General features: G+C 34.4%; 1 protein-coding gene across 7 annotated transcripts in view; it reads right to left on the bottom strand.

Annotated features, from left to right (window-relative positions):
* plekha7a (pleckstrin homology domain containing, family A member 7a) overlaps nt 1-19,869 on the bottom strand; it is a 119,721-nt gene extending 99,852 nt beyond the window's left edge. For 6 of the 7 annotated variants that reach the window (XM_051135019.1, XM_051135022.1, XM_051135023.1 and 3 more), the window contains exons 1-3: nt 19,725-19,869; nt 19,542-19,618; nt 19,354-19,411 (exon numbers count right to left, since the gene is read on the bottom strand). In XM_051135019.1, the coding sequence (XP_050990976.1) occupies nt 19,354-19,411; nt 19,542-19,618; nt 19,725-19,807 (218 nt within the window). In that variant the 5' untranslated portion in view covers nt 19,808-19,869. Of the gene's footprint in view, nt 1-7,937; nt 8,141-19,353; nt 19,412-19,541; nt 19,619-19,724 lie in introns of those variants that run through there. The other variant, XM_051135024.1, reaches the window with a different exon arrangement.
* Nucleotides 19,870-21,962: the final 2,093 nt, after the last annotated feature.

Genomic DNA, 21,962 nt, shown 5'->3' with positions numbered 1-21,962 from the left:
CAAGACAGAGAGATATTATTGCAAAGGAATATCAATACCAACAGCACTTTGGAATCAGCTTACGACTGAGATGAAATGCGAATGAAGTAGTAAGTAACAGACAGTGGATTTCAAAATAATATTCAGTGATTAAACTAAGTTTGATCTCCAAATTTAAATCTGCTTCTTATAAGGCCTATTTCTTCTTATTCCACAATCACAATTCTAAGAATATCATGAGAAAGGGTAAGACTCCTGTTTCAGAATCAAATGAAGGCCAAGCACACTGTAAAAAAATACAAAACATAATTTAAGTCAGCTTAAAATAATTTGTTACCCTGCTGCCTTAAAATTTTAAGTTCAGTCAACTAAAATAAGTTTAGTCAACTTGAAATGTTAAGTTGTACTAAGTTACAACTTAGATATTTGTGTTTGCTAAACTTAACAGATGGGTAAGTAACCCAGCTGCCTTAAAATTTTAAGTTGATTCAACTCAAATATCTAAGTTCTCACTTAGTATAATTTAACATTTCAAGTTGAATTTTTTGAGTTGACAGAACTTAAAATTTTAAGGCAGCCAGGTTACAAATTATTTTAAGTTGACTCAACAAATTGTTTTTTACAGTGTAGCCACTATTTGAAAAAAAAATTGCAGAAGCCCATTTTCACCACTGAATAAAAAATAAAAACAGGTAATTGCAACTTTTTTTAATCACCAATGTGAGTTTACATCTCACAAGATATTTGTGAGACACAAAAGTCGGAAATGCAAGATTTATTCTGACAAACAAGTCAGAATTATGAGATATACTGTAAACACATTATGAGAAATAAAGTCAAAACTGCAAGATATAAACTCACAATTCCGACTTTATTACACGCAATTGCAGATGATAAAGTAAGAATTGTGACATATAAACTCACAACTGTAAGAAAATAGTCTCTTTTTTCCTCAGAATTTGACTCTAACTCACAACTGTGAGTTTATATCTCACAGTTTTGAGAAAAGAATTTAGAATTGTGAGAAAAAAGTCAGAATTGCACAATATAAACTTGCAATTGTGATTTTTTTCTAAGAATTTTGAGTTTATATCTTGCAGTTCAGACTTTATAACATACATTTGTAAATGATGAAGTCAGAATTGTGAGATATAAACTCACAATTGTTCCTCAGAATTTGACTCTATAACTTACAACTGTAAGTTTATAGCTTACGATTTTAATAAAAGAAGTTAGAATTGTGGGATATAAACTCACAATTGCGAGAAAATCAAAATTGCAAGAATTATTCAGAAAAAAGTCAGAATTGTGAGATAAACTCACAATTGTAAGAAAATAGTCTTCTTTTTCTTCATATTTGACTCTATCTCACAACTGTGAGTTTATATCTCACAGTTTTGAGAAAAGAAGTCAGAATGGAGAGAAATATGTCAGAATTGTGACATTTATTCTGAGAAAAAGTCAAATATGTAAGCTATACTGTAAACTCACAATTCTGAGAAATAAAGTCAAAATTGCAAGAAATAAATTCACAATTCTGACTTTTTTCTAAGAATTCTGAGTTTATATCTTGCAATTCTGACTTGATAACATGCAATTGTGAATGATGTCAGTCAGAATTATGATATAAACTCACAACTGTAAGAAAAGTCTCTTTTTTCCTCAGAATTTGACTCTATAACTCACAACCTGAGTTTATATCTCACAATTTTAAAAAGTTTAAAATTTAGAATTGTGAGAAATAAAAAAACAGAATTGTAAGAAAAAGTCATAATTGTGGGATATAAACAAGTGCAAGAAAAAAGCCAGAGCTGCGAGAAGTAAACTTGCAATTGTTAGAAAATAATTTGACAACAGAATTGTGGGTTTATATCTTGCAATTCTGACTTTTTTCCTGCAATTGCAAGTTTGTATCTTGCAATTCTGACATTATTTCACAATTCTAGCATTTTTCTTGCAATTGCAAATTCATATCACGCAATTATGACTTTCTAACTCGCAATTGCGAGTTTATATCCCACAATTTTCAGGAAAAAAAGTCAGAATTATGAGTGTACATCACGCAATTCTAGGAAAAAAGTCAGAATTGTGAGATACAACATCACAATTGTGCAAACACTCCCTCTGAAAAAAAAAAAAAAAAACTTAATGATCATGTTATAGCCAGTATGATGCTCAAGTTTTGCACTCACAGTGTTGCTTATTTGTGAATGTAACAGTATGACCCAACACTAGCTTGCTGGAAGAAATATTTGCTTCTGCAGTGCACTCAAAATCCAATATCAGTCAGTGTGTTTGTGTAAAAAGTTTTAAATAACAGCCATGAAAATGGGCCATGAACCAGTCAGTCAATGATCTTCTTTCATTAAAGCTCTATTAACCTCCATTACCTCCTTCAACAAACATTCACTGACCTAGATCAATAAAAGACGTGACATTTCAATGTAATGGAGGTCCAGTCAAAACATCAAAGGTTCAATTTTAAACTAAATATGGATGCACTAAATCAAAGTTTTCACAGACCAGCCAAATCCTCATTTCACAGGCCACAGGCCTCACTGAAAAGCTAAAATTGGGATAATCTCTCACTTTGAAAGGTGTCTGTGGGGAAGATTTTCTTTCAGTGTGTGATGTAAACAGGCTACATTTCTGCAGGTCACACTTTGGAAAGAAAACAGACGTCTGATTCCTACTTGATTCCTAAGAAAAACAGAGTAAACAACCTTTCAAACCAATTTATTGAAAGCAGAGCTCGACGGAATTGAATTGGAAGCAGTTGATGGAATTGTAGTTGACGTATATTGGATTTGTGCATTTGGTCTTAAAGTGACCACAGCCTAGACTTAGACTTCAGACTTTAGACTTTATTGTCCCTTTAAGCGAAATTCTTCTTCACAGCATCATTCCATTCCACATACAGTGTCACCACGACATAACGACAATTACACGTCTAGATGTCAAAAACTACATTAGCAAAGTCCATCCTATATCGATGTCCGCATCCTGGCCTATTCAAGGAGGCCTTTAATTCAAGGCCTAATATACAGTACCTGTTGCACTATGCCATTTATGCTACTCAAACAATAAAAGACAAAAATAAATTCACTCACTGCTCTTGACTGAATAACTTTCGTAGCTTTAACAAGGATTAAACAACAGTACATTTCAAGAGTTCGCCTGCTCATCCAGTCCTGATGGGCAATGGTAAACAAACTTGGCTTGTTGTCCTTAATGGAGGCTCAAACCCGAGGCTCGGCTTGAGCACCGAGTTTAACCCCCCATTGTGATATTACCTAGAGGGAGAATAACAGAAATAGAGGAGGATAAGGGGAGGAGGAGGGATGCCAGAAGAACTTCGGATGGTGCAATGAGAGCTGCTAATATAGGCTTGTAATGATGATTGACAGGACTGAATGATTAGGCTCCTCCCGAACCTACGTTTGGAACTTCATTTAATTTACACAGTGAATGTAGTGTCACTCTACATGATTACTGAATTTTTGTACCGAATGCCACTGTTAGACCTACCTGAAAACTATTTGATTTGTATCTTAATTCTGTTGTGTTTATCAGTGATATTGCTTAGAATTCATTTGTATGTTTTTTATTACTGACTGTCTACTTGTCTTTAAAGATAGTTCACCAAAAATGAAAATTCTGTTATCACTCAAGTTCTTCCAAACCTGTGTGAGTTTCTTTCTTCTTTTAAGCACAAATTTCAAATTCCCATTTCAAATCTTCATAATTTGAACGCTGTTAACCAAACAGTAGATTTTGAGAAAAGAAGTCAGAATTGCAAGAAAAGTCACAATATACTGTATACTCATAATTGTGAGAAATAAAGTAAAAATTGCAAAATATAAACTCACAATTCTGACATTTTTTCTAAGAATTTTGAGTTTATATCTTGCAATTCTGACTTTATTGCAGGTAACTGCAAATGATGAAGTCAGAATTGTAAAATATAAACTCACAACTTTAAGAAAACGGTCTCTTTTTTCCTCAGAATTTGACTTTTTAAACTCACAGCTGTTAGTTTATATCTCACAATTTTGAAAATTGCGAGAAAAAACTGAGTTGTGAGAAAAAGTCAGAATTGTGGAAAATAAATCTGCAATTGGGAGAAAAAAGTCAGAATTGCAAGATTTATTCTGAGAAACAAAAGTCAGAATTGTGAGTTAATATCTTGCATTATTTTACAATTCTAGCTTTTTTCTTGCAATTGCAAGTTTATCCCACAATTTTGAGGGAAAAAAGTCAGAATTATGAGTGCACATCACGCAATTATAAGAAAAAAGAATTGTGAGATAAAACGTCACAATTGTGAAAACACTCCCTTTGAAAAAAAAAACCTTAATGATCATGTTATAGCCAGTATGATGCTCAAGTTTTGCACTCACAGTGTTGCTTATTTGTGAATGTAACAGTATGACCCAATACTACCTTGCTGGAAGAAATATTTGCTTCTGCAGTGCATTCAAAATCCAATATCAGTCAGTGTGTTTGTGTAAAAAGTTTTAAATAACAGCCATGAAAATGGGCCATGAACCAGTCAGTCAATGATCTTCTTTCATTAAAACTCTATTAACCTTCATTATATACTGACTTTTTTCTTGCAATTGCAAGTTTATATCTCGCAATTCTGACATTATTTTACAATTCTGACTTTTTTCTTGCAATTGCAAGTTTATATCACGCAATTATGACTTTCTAGCTTTCAAATGTGAGTTTATATCTCAATTTTGAGAAAAAAGTCAGAATTGTGAGATTAAAAGTTGCAATTACCTTGCTTCAATTTTTATTGGAGAAACAATAAATTATTTTATATGGCAGAAATGGTCTTCCACAATGAAGACTATGTAGTATTGCTATGATTATTGAATTTTTGTACCGAATGCCACTGTTACACCTACGTAAAAACTATTTCATTCATATCTTTATTCTGTTGTGTTTATCAGTGATATTTCTTTAAATTAATTTATAATTATTTTATTACTGACTGTTCGCTTTTTTTTTAAAGAGATAGTTCAAATTTGTTTAAATTTGAACATTTGAAATTTGTGTTCAACAGAAGAAAGAAACTCAGGAGGTATAAGGTTAGATGGGTCAAAAGCAATGAAAACAAAACGTATTTTATTGATTGATTGTTTGTAGGGTCAGTGGAAATTTTAGCAGGGTTAAAAATCTGAACCACATGCCCAACTGGGTGACTAGAAAAAAATTCAAGCATTGAGCCCTGGGAAGTGACTTTAATTTATGGGTTTGATCTATGCGAACAAGCTAAGTGATGTTTTCAGAGTTTCAATTACGTAAACATTGAAAAGCCTTTAATTTATCTTTTCATGGTTTCAAAGAGCTTTGTCTGTGGTAGAAACTGACTGAATTCCATTTATTTTGCACGCTAGTTCCCAGTATCTCTTACAACTGCCATGAATAAACCTTGACAGAGGCCTGTAAACAAAACCTACGAGAGTCTACAAATACGTAACATTAACGTTTATTAGACACACCTGAATGTTAATTTTGCCGAAAAATCATTTGGTTGTCAAGCAACCCTGATTTGGACATTGCAACTCTCAAACCTCTGACAACACCTGCTTACTTCTACTGCTGCTGACGATAATGTGAGGTTTTAAATGTAGCATTTTGCTGTAGTTTTAATACTTCGCCCTATTATCTGGATCAGTACAACAGTGGTACCCACCAAGGTAGGATTTAATGATTCAGAAACAATGAAACAGCCTGGCGCTTTCAAAGAGACTTCAAACAGAAATCATTATGAATAATTCAAAAATGCAGAAAGAACAGACACCATTTTGGGTTGGATATTCTTCCAATAGTTCGGTCTTCATACAAAACCTCCCTGTACATGCACAGATAACACATCCCCTTGGTAACATTTCTATGCTTTGCACAACCCTGCTTTCTCAAAGCAAATGTGAACACAATTCAGAAAAGCTGTAACTAAACATGACAACTTCATTATATCACCAGCAGGCCTCATTCAGGCCTTATTAATACTTAAATTAGTATCTCGGATGAAACAAGGACTTGAAGATGATCAGTAAACAAGAAGGCTGGAGTTTTCACAGCATTCTTGCTGCATAGCTTTTTATCTTAAAACAAATGTCAGATAAGGCTATTTGAGATTTGCAAACAGGACAACAAAATTAGCAAGCTCTTTGGTTTTTATATTGCTTGATGTTCTAGAAATTCTGTACAGATTAATTATAAAAGATGAATTGCAAATTAATTTGTCTTCATTCCTGCAGCTTCTGCAGTTTCATTTGAATGTGGCAGTTGATTGGAATAATATAATTCCCACGGCTAGAGATGTAAAAAAAACTGGTACTTTGCTACCAAGTTGATACCAAAATATAAAAGTAACAATACCATGTCTTTCTACAATATACACACAGTACTGACTAATGGTCTTTTTACACCAAGAATAGTAACTATAAAGAAAGCTAAGATAGCGCTCACTACAGTATTAACGTCCACACCAGCAGATGATAAGATTCTGTTTATTATGAGTGCACCCTGCAGTTATGCTTGAAATGCTTCAAGTCAGGTGGATTCTGATTGGTTGTCAATGTTCTTATCGTTCAGCTGCATTACACTACTTTTGAGCTACCGTCACCAAAATGTAAAAAAATAGTTAGCAAAAGGAATTTTCCTCGATGCATAAAATGCACACGGAATTCGGGAATCCAGTCATAAAAATGGAATTTACTGTATAAACACAGAATGTCAGGGAATTTGCCTAATTTTGAATGAATAAATCAAAAGTAGACCAGTACACTTAAACAGGGTTCGTACAGATACTGTAAAATGAAATTCCAGGACTTTCAAGGACTTTTCAAGCACTACTTTTTTGATTTTTAAGGACTACATTCATCTCACTTATCATACAGTGTCTTCTCTTTCAAATCAAAACCACGGTGATTTTCTTTTTTTTAATTTTAAGGGATTTGTATTTGCATACTTACTTTTTTCTTTTTTCATTGTTTTGTTTATATACTGTTTAATGAAAAAAAACGCAAAAAAAGATTTGTGAAACCACTCCGAAATCCTGATCTGAAACAATTGATTTGCGATCCACACTCTGAAGTCTGGAACTGAATTAAATGATTTGCAAACCTGCACCGAAGTCTTTTTGGAAGTTCAAACTCTGAGCACCAAAGAAGTCCACTAAACGGAGAAAAATGCTGAAATGTTTTCCTCAAAAAAAAAAAAAAAATTCTTTACGAATGAAGAAAGAAAGACATGTACATCTTGGATGACAAGGGGGTGAGTACATTATCTGTAAATTTTTGTTCTGGAAGTGGACTTCTCCTTTAATTTCTGTTGCTTTGTCTGGCCTGCGCTTTTGTTCACCGCATTCTTTCATTTCTCCAACCTTGCAGCTCTCTCAGTTAGCTTAGTGTTAGCATGACACCAGTCCAGGTGTTTCTTCAAGTAACTTTCTCGATGTAGAGTTCCCACGGTTTCGCACATAGATTGCACTTGACTATTACGTTTTTTTTACCAACTTGTTAATTATTTTAGAATTTATACATATTAGTTTTGACTGAAATTTTGGAACTGTAGAACCATTTTGAAATCTGATTTTGCATGCTGATTTTTGCATAAATAACATTCTATTCAGTTGCTATATTCAAACTAAACATGACATCTATCGATATTCACTTATCTGTGTGCACCTGTGACCAGTTATCTCTCTTAATAACATTTTTGGATGCTGTCCAATCCTATTGCCTCCCTATAAAGTAACTGTAAACAAAATCAGCAGGGTGCAGTCAAGCAACCGGTTCATTTCACTAGTACACCATACAGTAATAGACACTGCAAGAACAGTGTTGGTTGTGAACGCAACACTATACCTTTAAATGATAAACATGAGTGCCATGCTGCACCTCATCTCCCAAACAGAGCAGAAAGGTGTCGGAAACATGTACCTGTCTATTCCGAAGATGACCCTGTCCGTCTTCGTCCATGCAAACTTGTGTCTGACCGGCACCGTCTCATGACCCGAGTCCCCTTTACAACCACAGCAGTTCCCCATCCCCGACCCCGTCTCTGTCCACGCTATCTCCTTAGTGAGTCTGCCAGGGCAGGACACGCGATCTGATCCTGCACCAAGATGCCAATGCTAATGTTTGCAGTGAGGGCACTAGGGGTTCAGGAAGCCAACGCCTCCTGTTTTCACAAAGCATGCCTTTAGCTAGTAGCCTCATCTGCCTCTCAATTTCTCCTTTGTCCCGCCACCTCCGGCTAGTGCTCTGTCCTGCAGAACCCACCGCACAGCCCACAGCCACTCATATCCATCACAAGCAAAGATGACAGAGAACACTGTTCCAAATGAATGCATGCATGCTGTGAGACAAAGACAAACATCATAACTCATACCAAACAAGTGGTACATCACATTTGCTCTGAGGAATTCAAGAGAATTGTTTGAGGGGTTTTTTCTCACGATGCACTGCCAAAAGAGCATTTTGTGAAGGGTTTCAATTTAGAAATCACCATCTGTGGTCAGATGAGATTCAGGTAAAGGAGAGCAGCAGCCTGTGGTGCAGTTAAACTAGAGAAGGTGACCCGCTAGATGGAGGTGGAGTGCCCTCTACCAGCATCAGATATGGGACAAGGTTGAAAAGATGAAAAAATAAAAATCTTCTAATCAGACCCTCTCGCTTTCTTTTTGTGGGTCATTTTAATTGACCTGTCTTGCACAGCTATGATAGCAGCACAGAAATTACAATGCAATCAGACAGTCTGGGGGCAATTCTGACTGTATCTTCAATCACAAACAAGCTCTTGATACATATTTAGATCAGTAGAGTTCTTTCTCCTCCTGGGAAAAAAAAAGACTTCTCTGCGATTACTATTATTTTTTTAATGTATCTGCAGTGTAACGTTGTTATATCTAATAAATTTAACCTAATATCTACTCCTCAAATATGTTATGAATATAAATAATTACATTCTAATCATAAATGAATGCATTATCAATATTACATTATCAATATTTAATTAGGTATGCTTCAAGACTATTTTTTTTTCCTGAGATAACCACATTTTTTTCCCACTGCTGTCTAAAGTTCTGATGCCTAATGAATTTAATATCACATATTTTTTAAATATTTATATCAGATCTTTTATCAAAAGATATCAGGCAGACTTTTGGTAGTTTGTGAGTTGAAAGAAACAGTCTCTCATGCTCTTATGCTGCTTTTTTATCAAAAATACTTAAAAACTGAAATATTTTTGCATTTTAAAATAACAGTTTCTTTTTAAATATATTTTAATATGTAATTTATTCCTGTGATGGCAAAGCTAAATTTTGAGCAGCATGATCCTTCAGAAGTGATTCTTCTTATTATCAATGCTGAAAATAGCTATGCTGTTTAATATTTTTGTGAAAACAGCAATATGTTTTTAAAGAGAACTCTGGGTATTAAGACTTGTATGGCTTAATTTAACTTAAATGATGTCTCGTACTGAAATAAACTACTAGTCAAAAGTTTTTGAACAGTATGATTTTTTTATGTTTTTAAAGAGGTCTGCTCTGCTAACCAAGCCTGCTTTTATTTGATCTAAAGTACAGCAAAAACTGTTTTTACAAAAAAATTTTGTAAATATTTGTATTATTATTTAAAATAACTGCTTTCTATTTTTATTTTAATAAATGTAATTTATTTCTGTGGTCAAAGCTGCATCAAAGCATGATTACTCCAGTCACATGATCCTTCAGAAATCATTCTAATATTCTGATTTGCTGATCAAAAACATTTATTATTATTATGTTAAAAACAGCTGAGTAGAATTTTTTCAGGTTTCTTTGATGAATAGAACGTTCAGAAGAACAGCATTTATCTGAAATAGAAATCTTTTGTAACATTATAAATGTCTTTATCATTACTTTTGATCAATTCAAAGCACCCTTGCTAAATAAAAGTGTTTTAAATGTCTATAATTTATTTTCCAAAAAAGAAAGAAAATTACTCAAATGTTTTAAACATTTATAATGATTCTTGAACAGCAAATGTCAGAAAGATCATGTGACACTGAAGACTGGAGTAATGATTCTGAAAATGTAGCTTTAATCACATGAATAAATTACATTTTGAAATATATTCAAATAGAAAGCAGTTATTTTAATTAGTAAAAATATTTCACAATGTTACTGCTTTTGCTGTATTTTGGATCAAATAAATGCAAGCTTGTTGAGCAGAAGAAAATTCTTAAAAAAAAAAAATAAAAATCTTACGGTTCAAAAACTTTTGACTGGTAGTGTATGTAGTAGAAAAGGCATGTAGAAATTTACGTTATTTAAAAATCCACATCAATTTATACATATTTTGCACTGTGGGGTGTGCCATTATTATTAAACTCAGATTACACAACTTAGAACATAAAATACTGATACAATGCCATGTTGTGCAGATTTTGGTTTTAATTTTTTGGAAGAAAGATATCTAAAGAAGCAATGTAAGTCTTCACTGCTATCCTAGCGATAAGAAGAGTCGAAAAGAATGGGTAGATGCCTGTGGACGAATAAAACTTCCTGAAGACCCGCATATTTGTACTCTCCACTTTAGCCCTGATGCCTCTGAGGCTTTTAGTAGACCACAGCTACTGAAAGAGCTTACAAAAGCCAGAGACAAGAAACGCTAGATGCCATCCTGGCAGGATGTAAACATGCAGATGCTTGTCATGATGCCACAGCCACTGAAGGAGCTTCTCAGCACGAATTTCACTCGATATCCGGGGGCGTTTAGACTCCTTGTGAGGAAAAATCGATGGTACGGCATGTGTTTTAAGTCTACACTTATATCCATAGCCACCTGTAAGCTCTTTCAATAGCTGTGGTCATCGTATCAGAATTTTATTTTAAGAGTTGTGTTGTGGTTAAAATCTCACCGAGTGCAACATTGTACGTCATCGAAATAATGGCACTTTCTATTGTCCAAAATATGTATAAAATGTGGATTTTTTAAATAACGTAAATCTTTCATGGGTTTTCTACTACATATTTCATTAAGAGACATCATTTACATTACATTAAGCCATATACAGTAAGTCTTAACACCTGGGGTTGCCCTCAAGGATTTTTTGATGAATAAAGATCAAAAGAACAGATTTTATTTGAAAATAAAATCTTTAGTAAAAATGTAAAAGTCTTTACTAATTTTACCTCAGTAATTTCATCCTCAGTATTTCTGTTATATCTATATGGGAACTAGCTGTCACAGCCTCAGTGACCTAACAAAAGCTGCAATATGACAGTTATTTGCTTTCTGAAAGAATTTCTGGAAATAAACGTGATTTGTCTAAAATGTCTAATTGTCCAAAGGCAGGGTGTTGAATAATGAACATGTTCCTCATACTCATTATCTCTCAATATTTCAGTCTAAAAATTCTCTTCATGAAGGTCACAGAACTTGTCAAACAAGTGTTTTAAAAAAACACTAAGTCCACACAGACCCAAACTCAGAATAACTAAAAAACAAACGTATCTCTCATACTCCCTAGGTGAAGTAGATGTAAGTCAAGTGTAACAGTAAAGACAGGATCTGAGATTCAAGTTACAAAGACAATGCACAGTGGATTTCTCCCACTCTCACAGCCTGGAGGCACATTAATATGTAATAGCTCAGGAAAGCTCACTCATCTTTATCATAAAGAGATTCATTAATATGAACCACACTGAGCTACGTAGCTCACACCCCCCTTTAGGCCAGAGAAACATCCTTGTTTCATATCCTAAGGGTCTAAACTGTGAATGATTAATCATTTAGTTACCAAGTCTACCACAAACAAACAGCTCAGTAAAAAAAAGATAAACCACGTTTTTGTGGTAAGCATGTACTACACTCATGGGATACGCTTCTACATTTATACAACTGAAATGTCTGTAATATCCATAACTGTATCATTATCAAGACCTGTTGAAAACCAAACACGTGACTCTTTGAGAATACATTGTGTTCTTCTACAGTCAGATTCCCATCTACACCCCCTGCTGACTGTTAGGGTAACTACAGTCTGGCTAAGCTTATCATTTCAAGTGCTTATAAGGAATGTTTGCAAGGTTCATAGCTCAGATGATATTTAAGATTTTTGTTTGAGAAGCCTAGAAGCAAATAGCTCTTCTAGCACACCTGCACCTGTTTGCTCCATTTACCCACTCCTAAAATGAACTGTGGTTGATCATGAAATGTGTAAGCTTTGGATAAGATGACAATGAACTAATCAGTTAGTTATCTATCTAAAGTGAAAAGGCTGTTTCAAACAAGACAGTTGGCTTAATAATTAATTACTTTACTGCATCTCACCCAACTGTTAACACCAAGGACCAATCCTAATCATTTTTGCATGGAGAAAAGAAATAGTGCAGATAATGATCACCAGAAAAAAACTGAAAAAAATATCTTGTTTTACATAACATACTATCTGATAAAACAGATCAGCGTAAACCAACACCAACTGGACCAAAAAAAAAAAAAGTCAATATAATGCGAAGCAAGCAGTTTTACTGAAAAGGTTCATGTAGTAGCAATAAGGTGTTTACACTGAATACAGTCCTATAATGCACTGTATCAGACTCTGGGGAAAATATAAATCCAAGATGGTAGACACGGAGAGAAAGTACAGTAAAAAGTTTAAATATTTAGAGTTAGTAATATTCATTTATTTCATTGTTTAAAAATGCTTAAATTGATTGATGTTACAAGTGTACTTTCAGATCACGTCACTGAATGTGTTTTATAAAAATAAGCTGATTTGATGAGTAAACAAAAAAAAAAAAAAGTACTAGCCAATGGTGATTCTATTGCCAAGGTGTGGTTAGAGGGTTGACAGGAATAAATTATTTTTTAAAATACACTACCAGTCAAAAGTTTGTGAACAGTAAGATTTTTAATGTTTTTTAAAGAATACTCTTCTGCTCACCAAGCCTGCATTTATTTGATTCAAAATACAGCAAAAGCAGCAATATTGTGAGATATTTTTACTATTTAAAATAACTACTTTTTATTTGAATATATTTTAAAATGTAATTAATTCCTGTGATCAAAGCTAAATTTTCAGCATCATTACTCCAGTCTTCAGTGTAATATGATCCTTCATATCATTCTAATATATGCTGATTTGATGATAAAGAAACATTTATTATTATTATTATTATTATTATTATTTATCATCATCATCATCAATATTTAAAACAGTTGAGTACATTTTTTTCAGGATTCTTTGATGAATAGAAAGATCCGAAGATCAGTACTTATCTGAAATAAAAAGTCTTTGCACCATTATACAATATACCATTCAAAAGCTTGGAGTCAGTATAATTGTTTTGTTTTGTTTGTTTTTGGGAAAGAAATTATAGAAATTAACACTTTTATTTAGCAAGGATGCTTTAAATTAATCAAAAGGGATGATAAAGACATTTATCATGTTGCAAATGATTTAAATTTCAGATAAATGCTATTTATCAAAGAAACCTGAAAAAATTCTACTCAGCTGTTTTCAATATAATAATAAATGATTTTTGAGCATTAAATCAGAATATTAGAATGATTTCCGAAGATCATGTGATTGGAGTAATGCTAAAATTCAGCTTTGAAATCACAAGAGTAAATTACATTTTAAAATATATTCAAATAGAAAATAGTTATTTTAAATATTTAGGCTTGGTGAGCAGAAAAAAACATTAAAAACTTACTGTTCAAAAACTTGACTGGTAGTGTACATTTAAATAGACAACACGTTTTAAATGGAAATTTTATTTCACAATATTACTGTTTTACTATATTTTTGATTAAATATATGCAGCTTTGGTTAGACTTTTTTTATTATTATCCCCAAATCTTTGAATGATTTCTCTTATTTTACTGCATATTTACATACATACAGTGGAGATCAAAAACCTAAAATTTCCTAAATTTCAAGGTCACTGCTTAGTCGTATTGTAAGTTTTCCTAACAGGAGTATAAAGGCAGTTTTTTAAGCATATTTCATAAATTAATTGTATTCTGAAGTTTAGTAAAAAACCTAAATGAAACATTTGATACCCCCTACATACACCTCCAAGTTACTGGTGTTAATCTGGCACTTGGTGCTAATTAGTTTAATTATATGACAAACTCTATTGAACTGGCAGCATTCCTAAATTTTCAATAAGATTGCAAGGTGACAGAAGGTTGTCCAGACAAAGCCAAGGGGATACTTTCAGCTATTCCAATAGAAGTTGGTCATTCCAAATCTGTGACTTTTCAAATATATTGCATGTTTACAATGACCCTAATTCATTTAAGTCCCCCAAAAAGGCTGGTCATCCACGTAAGACAAATGCACGAGAAGACAAGATAATGCAGAGACTCTCAATGGGAAATCGGTTCAACACTGCAGCTGGAATTGCTTGCCAGTTACGTGCTGAACAGGATAGAGATCTGTCTCATCATGGGTAAGAGATGTTGGATTTAAAGCGAACTCTGCAGTGAACAAGCCTCTCATCAGCAGAAAGAATCAAAAGGCTAGGCTCGCCTTTGCTCACTTTAGTGATGAGTGCAAATTTTAATTATTTGGGTCCAATGGGAAACATTTTGTTGGGGAAAGACTGAAGCCCAAGTGCATAAAGAAGTCAGTGAAAAGTGGAAGAGGAAGTGTCATGGTTTGGGGGATGTTTTCTGCAGCAGGAGTTGGGCCTCTTATACATGAAGCAAAAACATGAAGGGACTGCAACATGGAAGAATCGCCCAGTCAGCCTGCAATTTTCATGCAAGACAATGTCACACTGCAAAACAGGCAAAGCAGTTTCTGGAAGCTAAGAACACTGAAATAACTAAATGCCTGACCAAGAGTCCTGATCTAAACCCAACTGAAAATCCTTGGTGACAAAGCTATGGCTGAGAAACCCACTACAGTTACCAAACTATGGAAGAGAGTAAAAGAAGAGTGGACCAAGATCACACCAGCACAGTGTGAGAAACTAGTGATGTCCTGCAGCTAATCCTTCAAATTTTGAGAGATGAAGATGAATGATATTTCAGAAAAAATCAAGTATTTATAGATTGTTCTTTAGTTTTGATGTCCACTATGCAAATATATAAAATATTACATTGTAACTAGACCTTTACACACATTTGAGACTCCTATTCCCCAAGCAAAGCTACAACACTGGATTTATGGCAGCGGTGACAAGACACAATAAGCGTCAGATGTGCTTCATCAGGTGCTGCCAGCATTTTTCACAGCCCATCTCTCAGCCCCACACTCCTGCTATAAGCTAATTGGTGATACAGTGGATCCTCCATCACATCCACCTCCAACAATCACTGGTCATCATTCTTCAGCTTCTCCTTCCCTAGAGGAGGGAATGGAAAGGCCAGAACAACAACAATCGGCAGACAGGCGGATCATCAGTCACAATACATATTAACTCCACGTCAAACCCTGAGTAAAGGCAACATTCCCTCATAAAGAATACAGCTCACTTTCAGCATCTTGTTAAAGTTAATCATTTACTTAATCCACAGAATCACAAGTTCATTTCCTCTTTATTGCACAGGGTTTTGTTATTGTATGATCAGGGACTACAACCGCTTGATGGCCGAATGTAATTGGTGGATTGCATAACTAGTCATAGCTTTTGAAAATATGACCGTAACGTCTCAATTTGAATGTTTGTTAGATTCATTTCCTGTTGGGTTTGGGATCATGATCATAAAAGAATGAAGAAATACCACCACAAAAGATTCTGGTCCTTGCTTGAAAGGTGGGCTCAGCTCTTTTTTTTTTGCTTTTTTTTGGAAGTCTGAGAAGTCACCCGTTTTTATTTAGCTTTTTGTTCACTAATCACACTATACAGAGTCAGTCAGGTGAGCTACTGTAGGAAGACACTGCATCCTGTTTGTCTTTAATCAAACAGGCTCCACCCATGCAAGATCCTTAAACAGACTGGCGCGTGAATGTCATGTGATGCATTTTGGACTTGTCAGCAAATACATACAGTCCTGCAGACAAAGGCGTTTGTTATCTGACTGTCTTCTGTTCTTTCCTACTCAAGATGACAGCTCTGGCTGCAAGTACTATATATGATCATCATCTTTGCATCTGTGCTGATCAACCATCTGCTTGCCAAATTCATCCCAAAATCAGCAATTTATGAGTTAAAATCTAGACAGCCTGACAGGGATTCCAACTATGTTTATTCAGAGATTTCTTCCACTCATTCTTAGACCCTGAGCCAACTTTGAGGATATGAGAAATCACTGGAAGAGATAGAAACTCAAATGTGGAGTACTACAAGCCAGGCAGGAGATTAAACACACCACGCATAGATCCAACTAGGAGATCTTGGAGTAGAACAAGGCAAATAAAAAAAAACAGACTATAATTTTAAGGGAATTTTTCGAGATGCACTGATATGGCAAAGTCAGTCTATAACCGAGGTTTAAAATCAGAGGACTGGACTTGAGGGCCTCAGCAAACTTTCACAGTGGCTGCTGGATTACTTATAATTAGGGTTCGACCGTTAATTGTTGCCAGTATTAAACATTTTATGGTTATTGGTATCGATAATATTTTTAATAACCGATAAAATCATTTAATAAAAGGCATTTAAAGAAAGTTTTGTCAAAGCCTTTATTCTTAACGTTGACGTCAATTTTCATTTTTACAACAGACATATGTATCAGTTCAAAATATTGGTATCAGTCCACTTGATCTGTAATAATCGGTATCAGCCCTGAAAAACACATAATGGTCGACCGCTACATAAAATTCTTAACATTAATATTAATGAAATTTATATTATTATTAAACTTATTAAACTTTCATTTTTCATATCTAATATCAATTAAATGTAATTAAAAAGCTAAAAAAAAAAACAATAAATCATTTATCTTTTCTCCCCAATAACTATTATTTCCCAGTTTTTGTTTACAAATTTAAAAAAAAAAAAAAAAAAATAATAAGTATAAGTAAAAACAAGCAACTTTTTCATAATTATAGCAGAAATCCTGAAGGAATAATCTTACCTTCTACGGGGGGGGCTTTGAAAATTTGTGTTGAATTTTCGTGGATAAAATCCAGTATTTTCAATAGGAATCCACACTAGCTGGAATTCTGCATGAGGACAATACTTCCCTAAGCAGATTCCGTATCAAGTTCATTTCGGAAAGCTACTTTGTTTGAAAGTGACTTCTGTGTGAGTTGTACGTCGTACTTTGCAACACATTCTGACAACAGATAACGGACCTTTTTTGTCTATAAAATTTTGTTTAAATGTCACTAATGTGACTGGACCTTAAAGGGAAATTTCATCCAAAAATGAAAATTACCCCATGATTTATTCACCGTCAAGTTATGAAAAATTTAAATTTATAATGGCAGTAAATGGCTGTTAAGATTCAGTAATCCAATAAAGTGCATCCATCCATCATAAAAAGTACTCCAGACGGCTCTGGGAGGGTTAATAAAGGCCTTCTGAAGTGAATCGATGTGTTAGAAAAATATCCATATTTAAAACTTTATAAACCATAATCTCTAACTGTTTAATGCACGTTTACGAGAGAGTGGCGTTCCATTGGATGACGTACGTGAACACGGTGATGAATTCAGAAGTGACGAACAAGGAAACGCCAAGGAGAAAGCAAAATAAAACACAGGTCACAAATTAGTACAAAGCGAGAATTTGTAAAGAAAAATGCCAGATGATTTCGATATAAGCCCTAGAGGAGACTGGTTTTCCTTTGCTAAACAAAGGAAATTTAGCTTCCTTTGCTTCTGTAAACAAAATTTGGTTCTTGAGAGGCTAGCGTATTCTCACTAGAGCTTACACTACGCCTGCGTCCTCTGTCATCCACTGGAACGCCACTCCATCGTGAACGCACGTATGACAGTTCCAAATATGGATATTTTTCTTACACAAACGCATCGACTTCAGAAGGCCTTTATTAACCCCCAGAGCTGTGTGGAGCACTTTTTATGATGGACGAATGCACTTTTAGTGTTGTCAAAAATATCGATATTTCGATAAATATCGATACTGAAATATCTGAACGGTACCAATACTAATTTCCCGAAGTATCGATATACCGATACTAGCGGAGCAATGCATTAGTTACAGTATATTTTAATCTTTGATAACGGTAGGTAATAAAAATACAACGGATCATGTTAGCTCTGGTCCAATGAAAAAATATTAACAGATAGAACTTTGGATTTTAATTAGTTCATGTATTAGTAAATGTTAGTTTAAATTAACTTTTAACTAAGATTAATAAATGTTTGGAAGTATTTTTCATTGTTTATTCATGTTAACTAATGTTAACAAATATCTATTACCATTAGCTTAAGTTCTAAGATTAGTTAGATAGTTCAGTTCATTTTAAAAGTGTGGTCTAAAAACAAAACAAAACAAAAAAAGTTTATTAAAGTTTGGCACCAGAAAGAAGATAAGACTTGACCTGCAACAAAAACAACACGCTCACAACCTACACTACCAGCTGTATTTGAACAGCAAAGAAAGTATGAAGCAAACTCAAATAAAGCTAAGAAGCTGAACAGGGGTGTAGCAGCGTGGTACCTCAAAACATTTTTGTTCATGTAAAATATACCTCATTGTCATGTTCTAGATTTGTTATATTTATCTTTAAATGAAAAAAAAAAGTACCCCCTTAATATTGTGGCAGTTTTCGTGGTATCGAAAATGGTATCGAATATCGATATTTTTCAAGGTATCGTATCGAAGTTAGAAATTCCAGTATCGTGACAACACTATGCACTTTATTGCATTTTAACATCTCAACACCCATTCACTGCCAATATAAAGCTTGGAAGAGCCAGGATCTTATTTAATATAACTCCAATTGTATTTGTCTGAAATAGGATAGTCGTATACACCTAGGATGGCTTGAGGGTGAGTAAATCATGGGGCAACTTTCAATTTTGGGTTAACTATTTCTTTAAGAACCACTGATCTATAGTGTATCAGCAAATCTTAAGATATTTTACATACACAGCTCTTGCTGTGCATGCATAAAGCATCCTTAAAAGAGATTCAGCTTTATCTGCTATAACGGTAGCTCGGATTTGAGACGAGCCAACATGAGACATCAACGGTAAACTGAAAGGGGCGTGTACACCTGTTCTGTAGACTTTGTACTTGAATGCCAGTCTTAAAAGACAATAACTGTGCATGTATCTTACCTTTGATACTCCTTTGTGCACAATTCTCACTATTCATTCTTTCCTGATCAGGAGCAAGACTACTAGCTCAGCCATATTAAGCCCGCTTATGACCTGTAATTCACCTGACGCACTACAGGACCGCAGTAACGTATAATTACTATAAACACATCCACTTACTCAATAAAGAAACTCGCTCCTTCCTTCGTAAATCCTTCCTCCCAACCTGTGGGTAGATCTACGAGGCAAGAAAAATAGCACGTTTGCGAAACTTTTTAGCATTTTGTTATTCTGGATGTATATGCAACACGAAATCACACTTAAATAATGATATCTACAAAGCTAAAAGGAAGCATAAATGCACTTACCGGATCGGATCATGTGTCCAGAATTGACAGGTTCATCAGTGCAGGGATGAAGCCAAGAAGTGGTTCTCGTCTCATCGCTGGCAGGAAAACAAACCACCTGTTAGCGATGCAATTGCCTGGGAAACACTCGAACGGTATGAGAAAGGAATTCTTTCTAATGCAATAGTAAACATATATTCTCACTCTATGAAAAAGACCCTGCCGTCCTCGCACACCCCATATGAGTAGTTCTCAGGTAAGGTGTCCCGCCGGAGCGGCGCCGCCATTATTCCCGTGTAAAGTCCTGTCTACCTCATATTCCCTCCTCGCTGTCCTCCCTTTGTAGCGATCGGCGCTCGGGCAAAAGGCGATTAAAGGGGAGGGCTAACTTTGCACTTGGCTTTCAGTGAGCAAGCTTGGCCGACAAAAAAGGATAAATTCCTTATAATACAGACTATCGTCCTGCAGCGTAGAGAAGATCATTGCGCGCGCTCTTGAGATATCAAATATTGATAATATTTGTATTTTTTTAGTCGAAACAAATTTAGTCAACAGCTGTGTGGATGTATAGCCTATTGCACTGTAGTGCTTGGTGTTCCAATAAGTTTAATGTTCCCTAAGCATGTCTTTCAAAGCACTAATTTATTTATTTACTCGATTCTGTTGTTTGTGTGATTCTTTGTTGCAAAATAGCCTGTGGGTTGCCAGGTCTGTGTAATATAAACGCAGACAGTTTCTTTTTTCATAGGCTAGGTAAGTTTTAGTTACACAAATGTAGATTTGTTACAGTTTCATTTAATTATTTGAATATTTTAATCCATAAAGCTTACTTAAATTACATATATACTGATTATCCTCCTTTACATTTTTATAATATGTTTTTCTTTTATAATTAGTTGTGATTATTTTTTATATCTATCCTGCTTTGACTTATTGTAGTTATGTGTGTGTGTGTGTGTGTGTGTGTACTTGTTTTTGCTACATAGTGGGGACCAAATGTCCCCACAAGGATAGTAAAACCTGAAATTTTTGAAATTATTAAAAATAGTTAATGATGTTTATCTGAAAGTGTAACAATGCAAACATGTTTTCTGTGAGGGCTAGGTTTAGGGTTAGGGGATAGACAATATCGTTTGGTCAGTATAAAATCTATAGAAGTCTATGGAAAGTCCCCACAATTCACAAAAACAAACATGTGTGTGTGTGTTTAATCCTATTTCTGTGGACATACTTCAATTGTAAATTTTCTTTATTGTTTTCATAAATAGTAGTCACATTACCTGTGTCCACTTACCATCTGCACAGTTCCACAGACTTGGCAACCTGCCTGTTGTATTGCTCATAGTTACTTATTACATATTTACAATAAAATATATTGCGCAGATGTTAGCTTATGTTATTTCTACTTTCTATTTCACGTCCACTTAAAATTACATTCATTATTCTAGTTTAACAGGTTGATTCAGTCATATTAAATATATGCTGACTTATTGAATCAAACTAGTTTAAATTGTACCATATAAAACAAACATAAATAAAAGGGCTTTAAATAAATAAGTAAATTCTACTGATATAAAAAGATACTAAACTAGTGGATAGGCTCTGCTCTTTTTTAAAATTATAAAAACTATAGAATTCATTTCTTAATTTATTTATTAATTGTCATATAGACAAGAATGCAGTAGTGTGTAGCCTAAAATAAAAATAAATAGCTTTATAAACAAAATAATTATTTGGTAACAAATTCTGGGGAAGCAGAAAACATTTTGCTAGTGTAATATGTCCACCATATACTGACACAGACATTCTGTAGATCAATTTTTTTAAAAAATGAAACGAAATGACTTGTTGATCATACTCATCATGGCTCTTTTGAACATTTTCTTAGTGATCTTTACAGTAAAAATGGATCATTTGCCAGTTGAATGAAAAAATATTTCTTAGGGCTTAGGAGATCATAGGAAAAGATTATTTATTAGGGCTGCCAGTATATAAAAGGGTCACTCAATATTTTGATGTGGTCGTATTGTGACACCTAGAGGCGTTTCCGTATAAAGCAAAAGTTAGTGATACCATTTGGTGAAGGAAATATGATGTCAGAGAAAAAGAAGATGAAGGAAGAGTGTTTTAAGAAGCTGAGGAATGTTTCTTACTGTGTGGAGTTTTTGGGTATCACGGAAGACACCCTCAATGAGAACATGGCACATGGCAGGTTCACATGTGCTGTCACTGTGGGTTGTTAAAAGATCGTTGTAGCCTGGAAGCAGAGGTCTTTATTGGATGAGGATATAATGGGGAGGGATACAACTCGTGCTCAATGGCGCCGCCTTGTGATGGTTGTCATGCAGCACATACAGGTAACCATTGAAGTGTGATGAACTGTGCCACACATTGAAATCAAAGGTTTATGCTCTGGTTACTTCATTTGTGCCACATAAGGTT

Source organism: Labeo rohita, chromosome 18, assembly GCF_022985175.1.
Source record: "Labeo rohita strain BAU-BD-2019 chromosome 18, IGBB_LRoh.1.0, whole genome shotgun sequence".
In the NCBI taxonomy this organism is placed as follows: Eukaryota; Metazoa; Chordata; class Actinopteri; order Cypriniformes; family Cyprinidae; genus Labeo; species Labeo rohita.
This window is presented reverse-complemented; position numbering and strand designations above follow the sequence as displayed.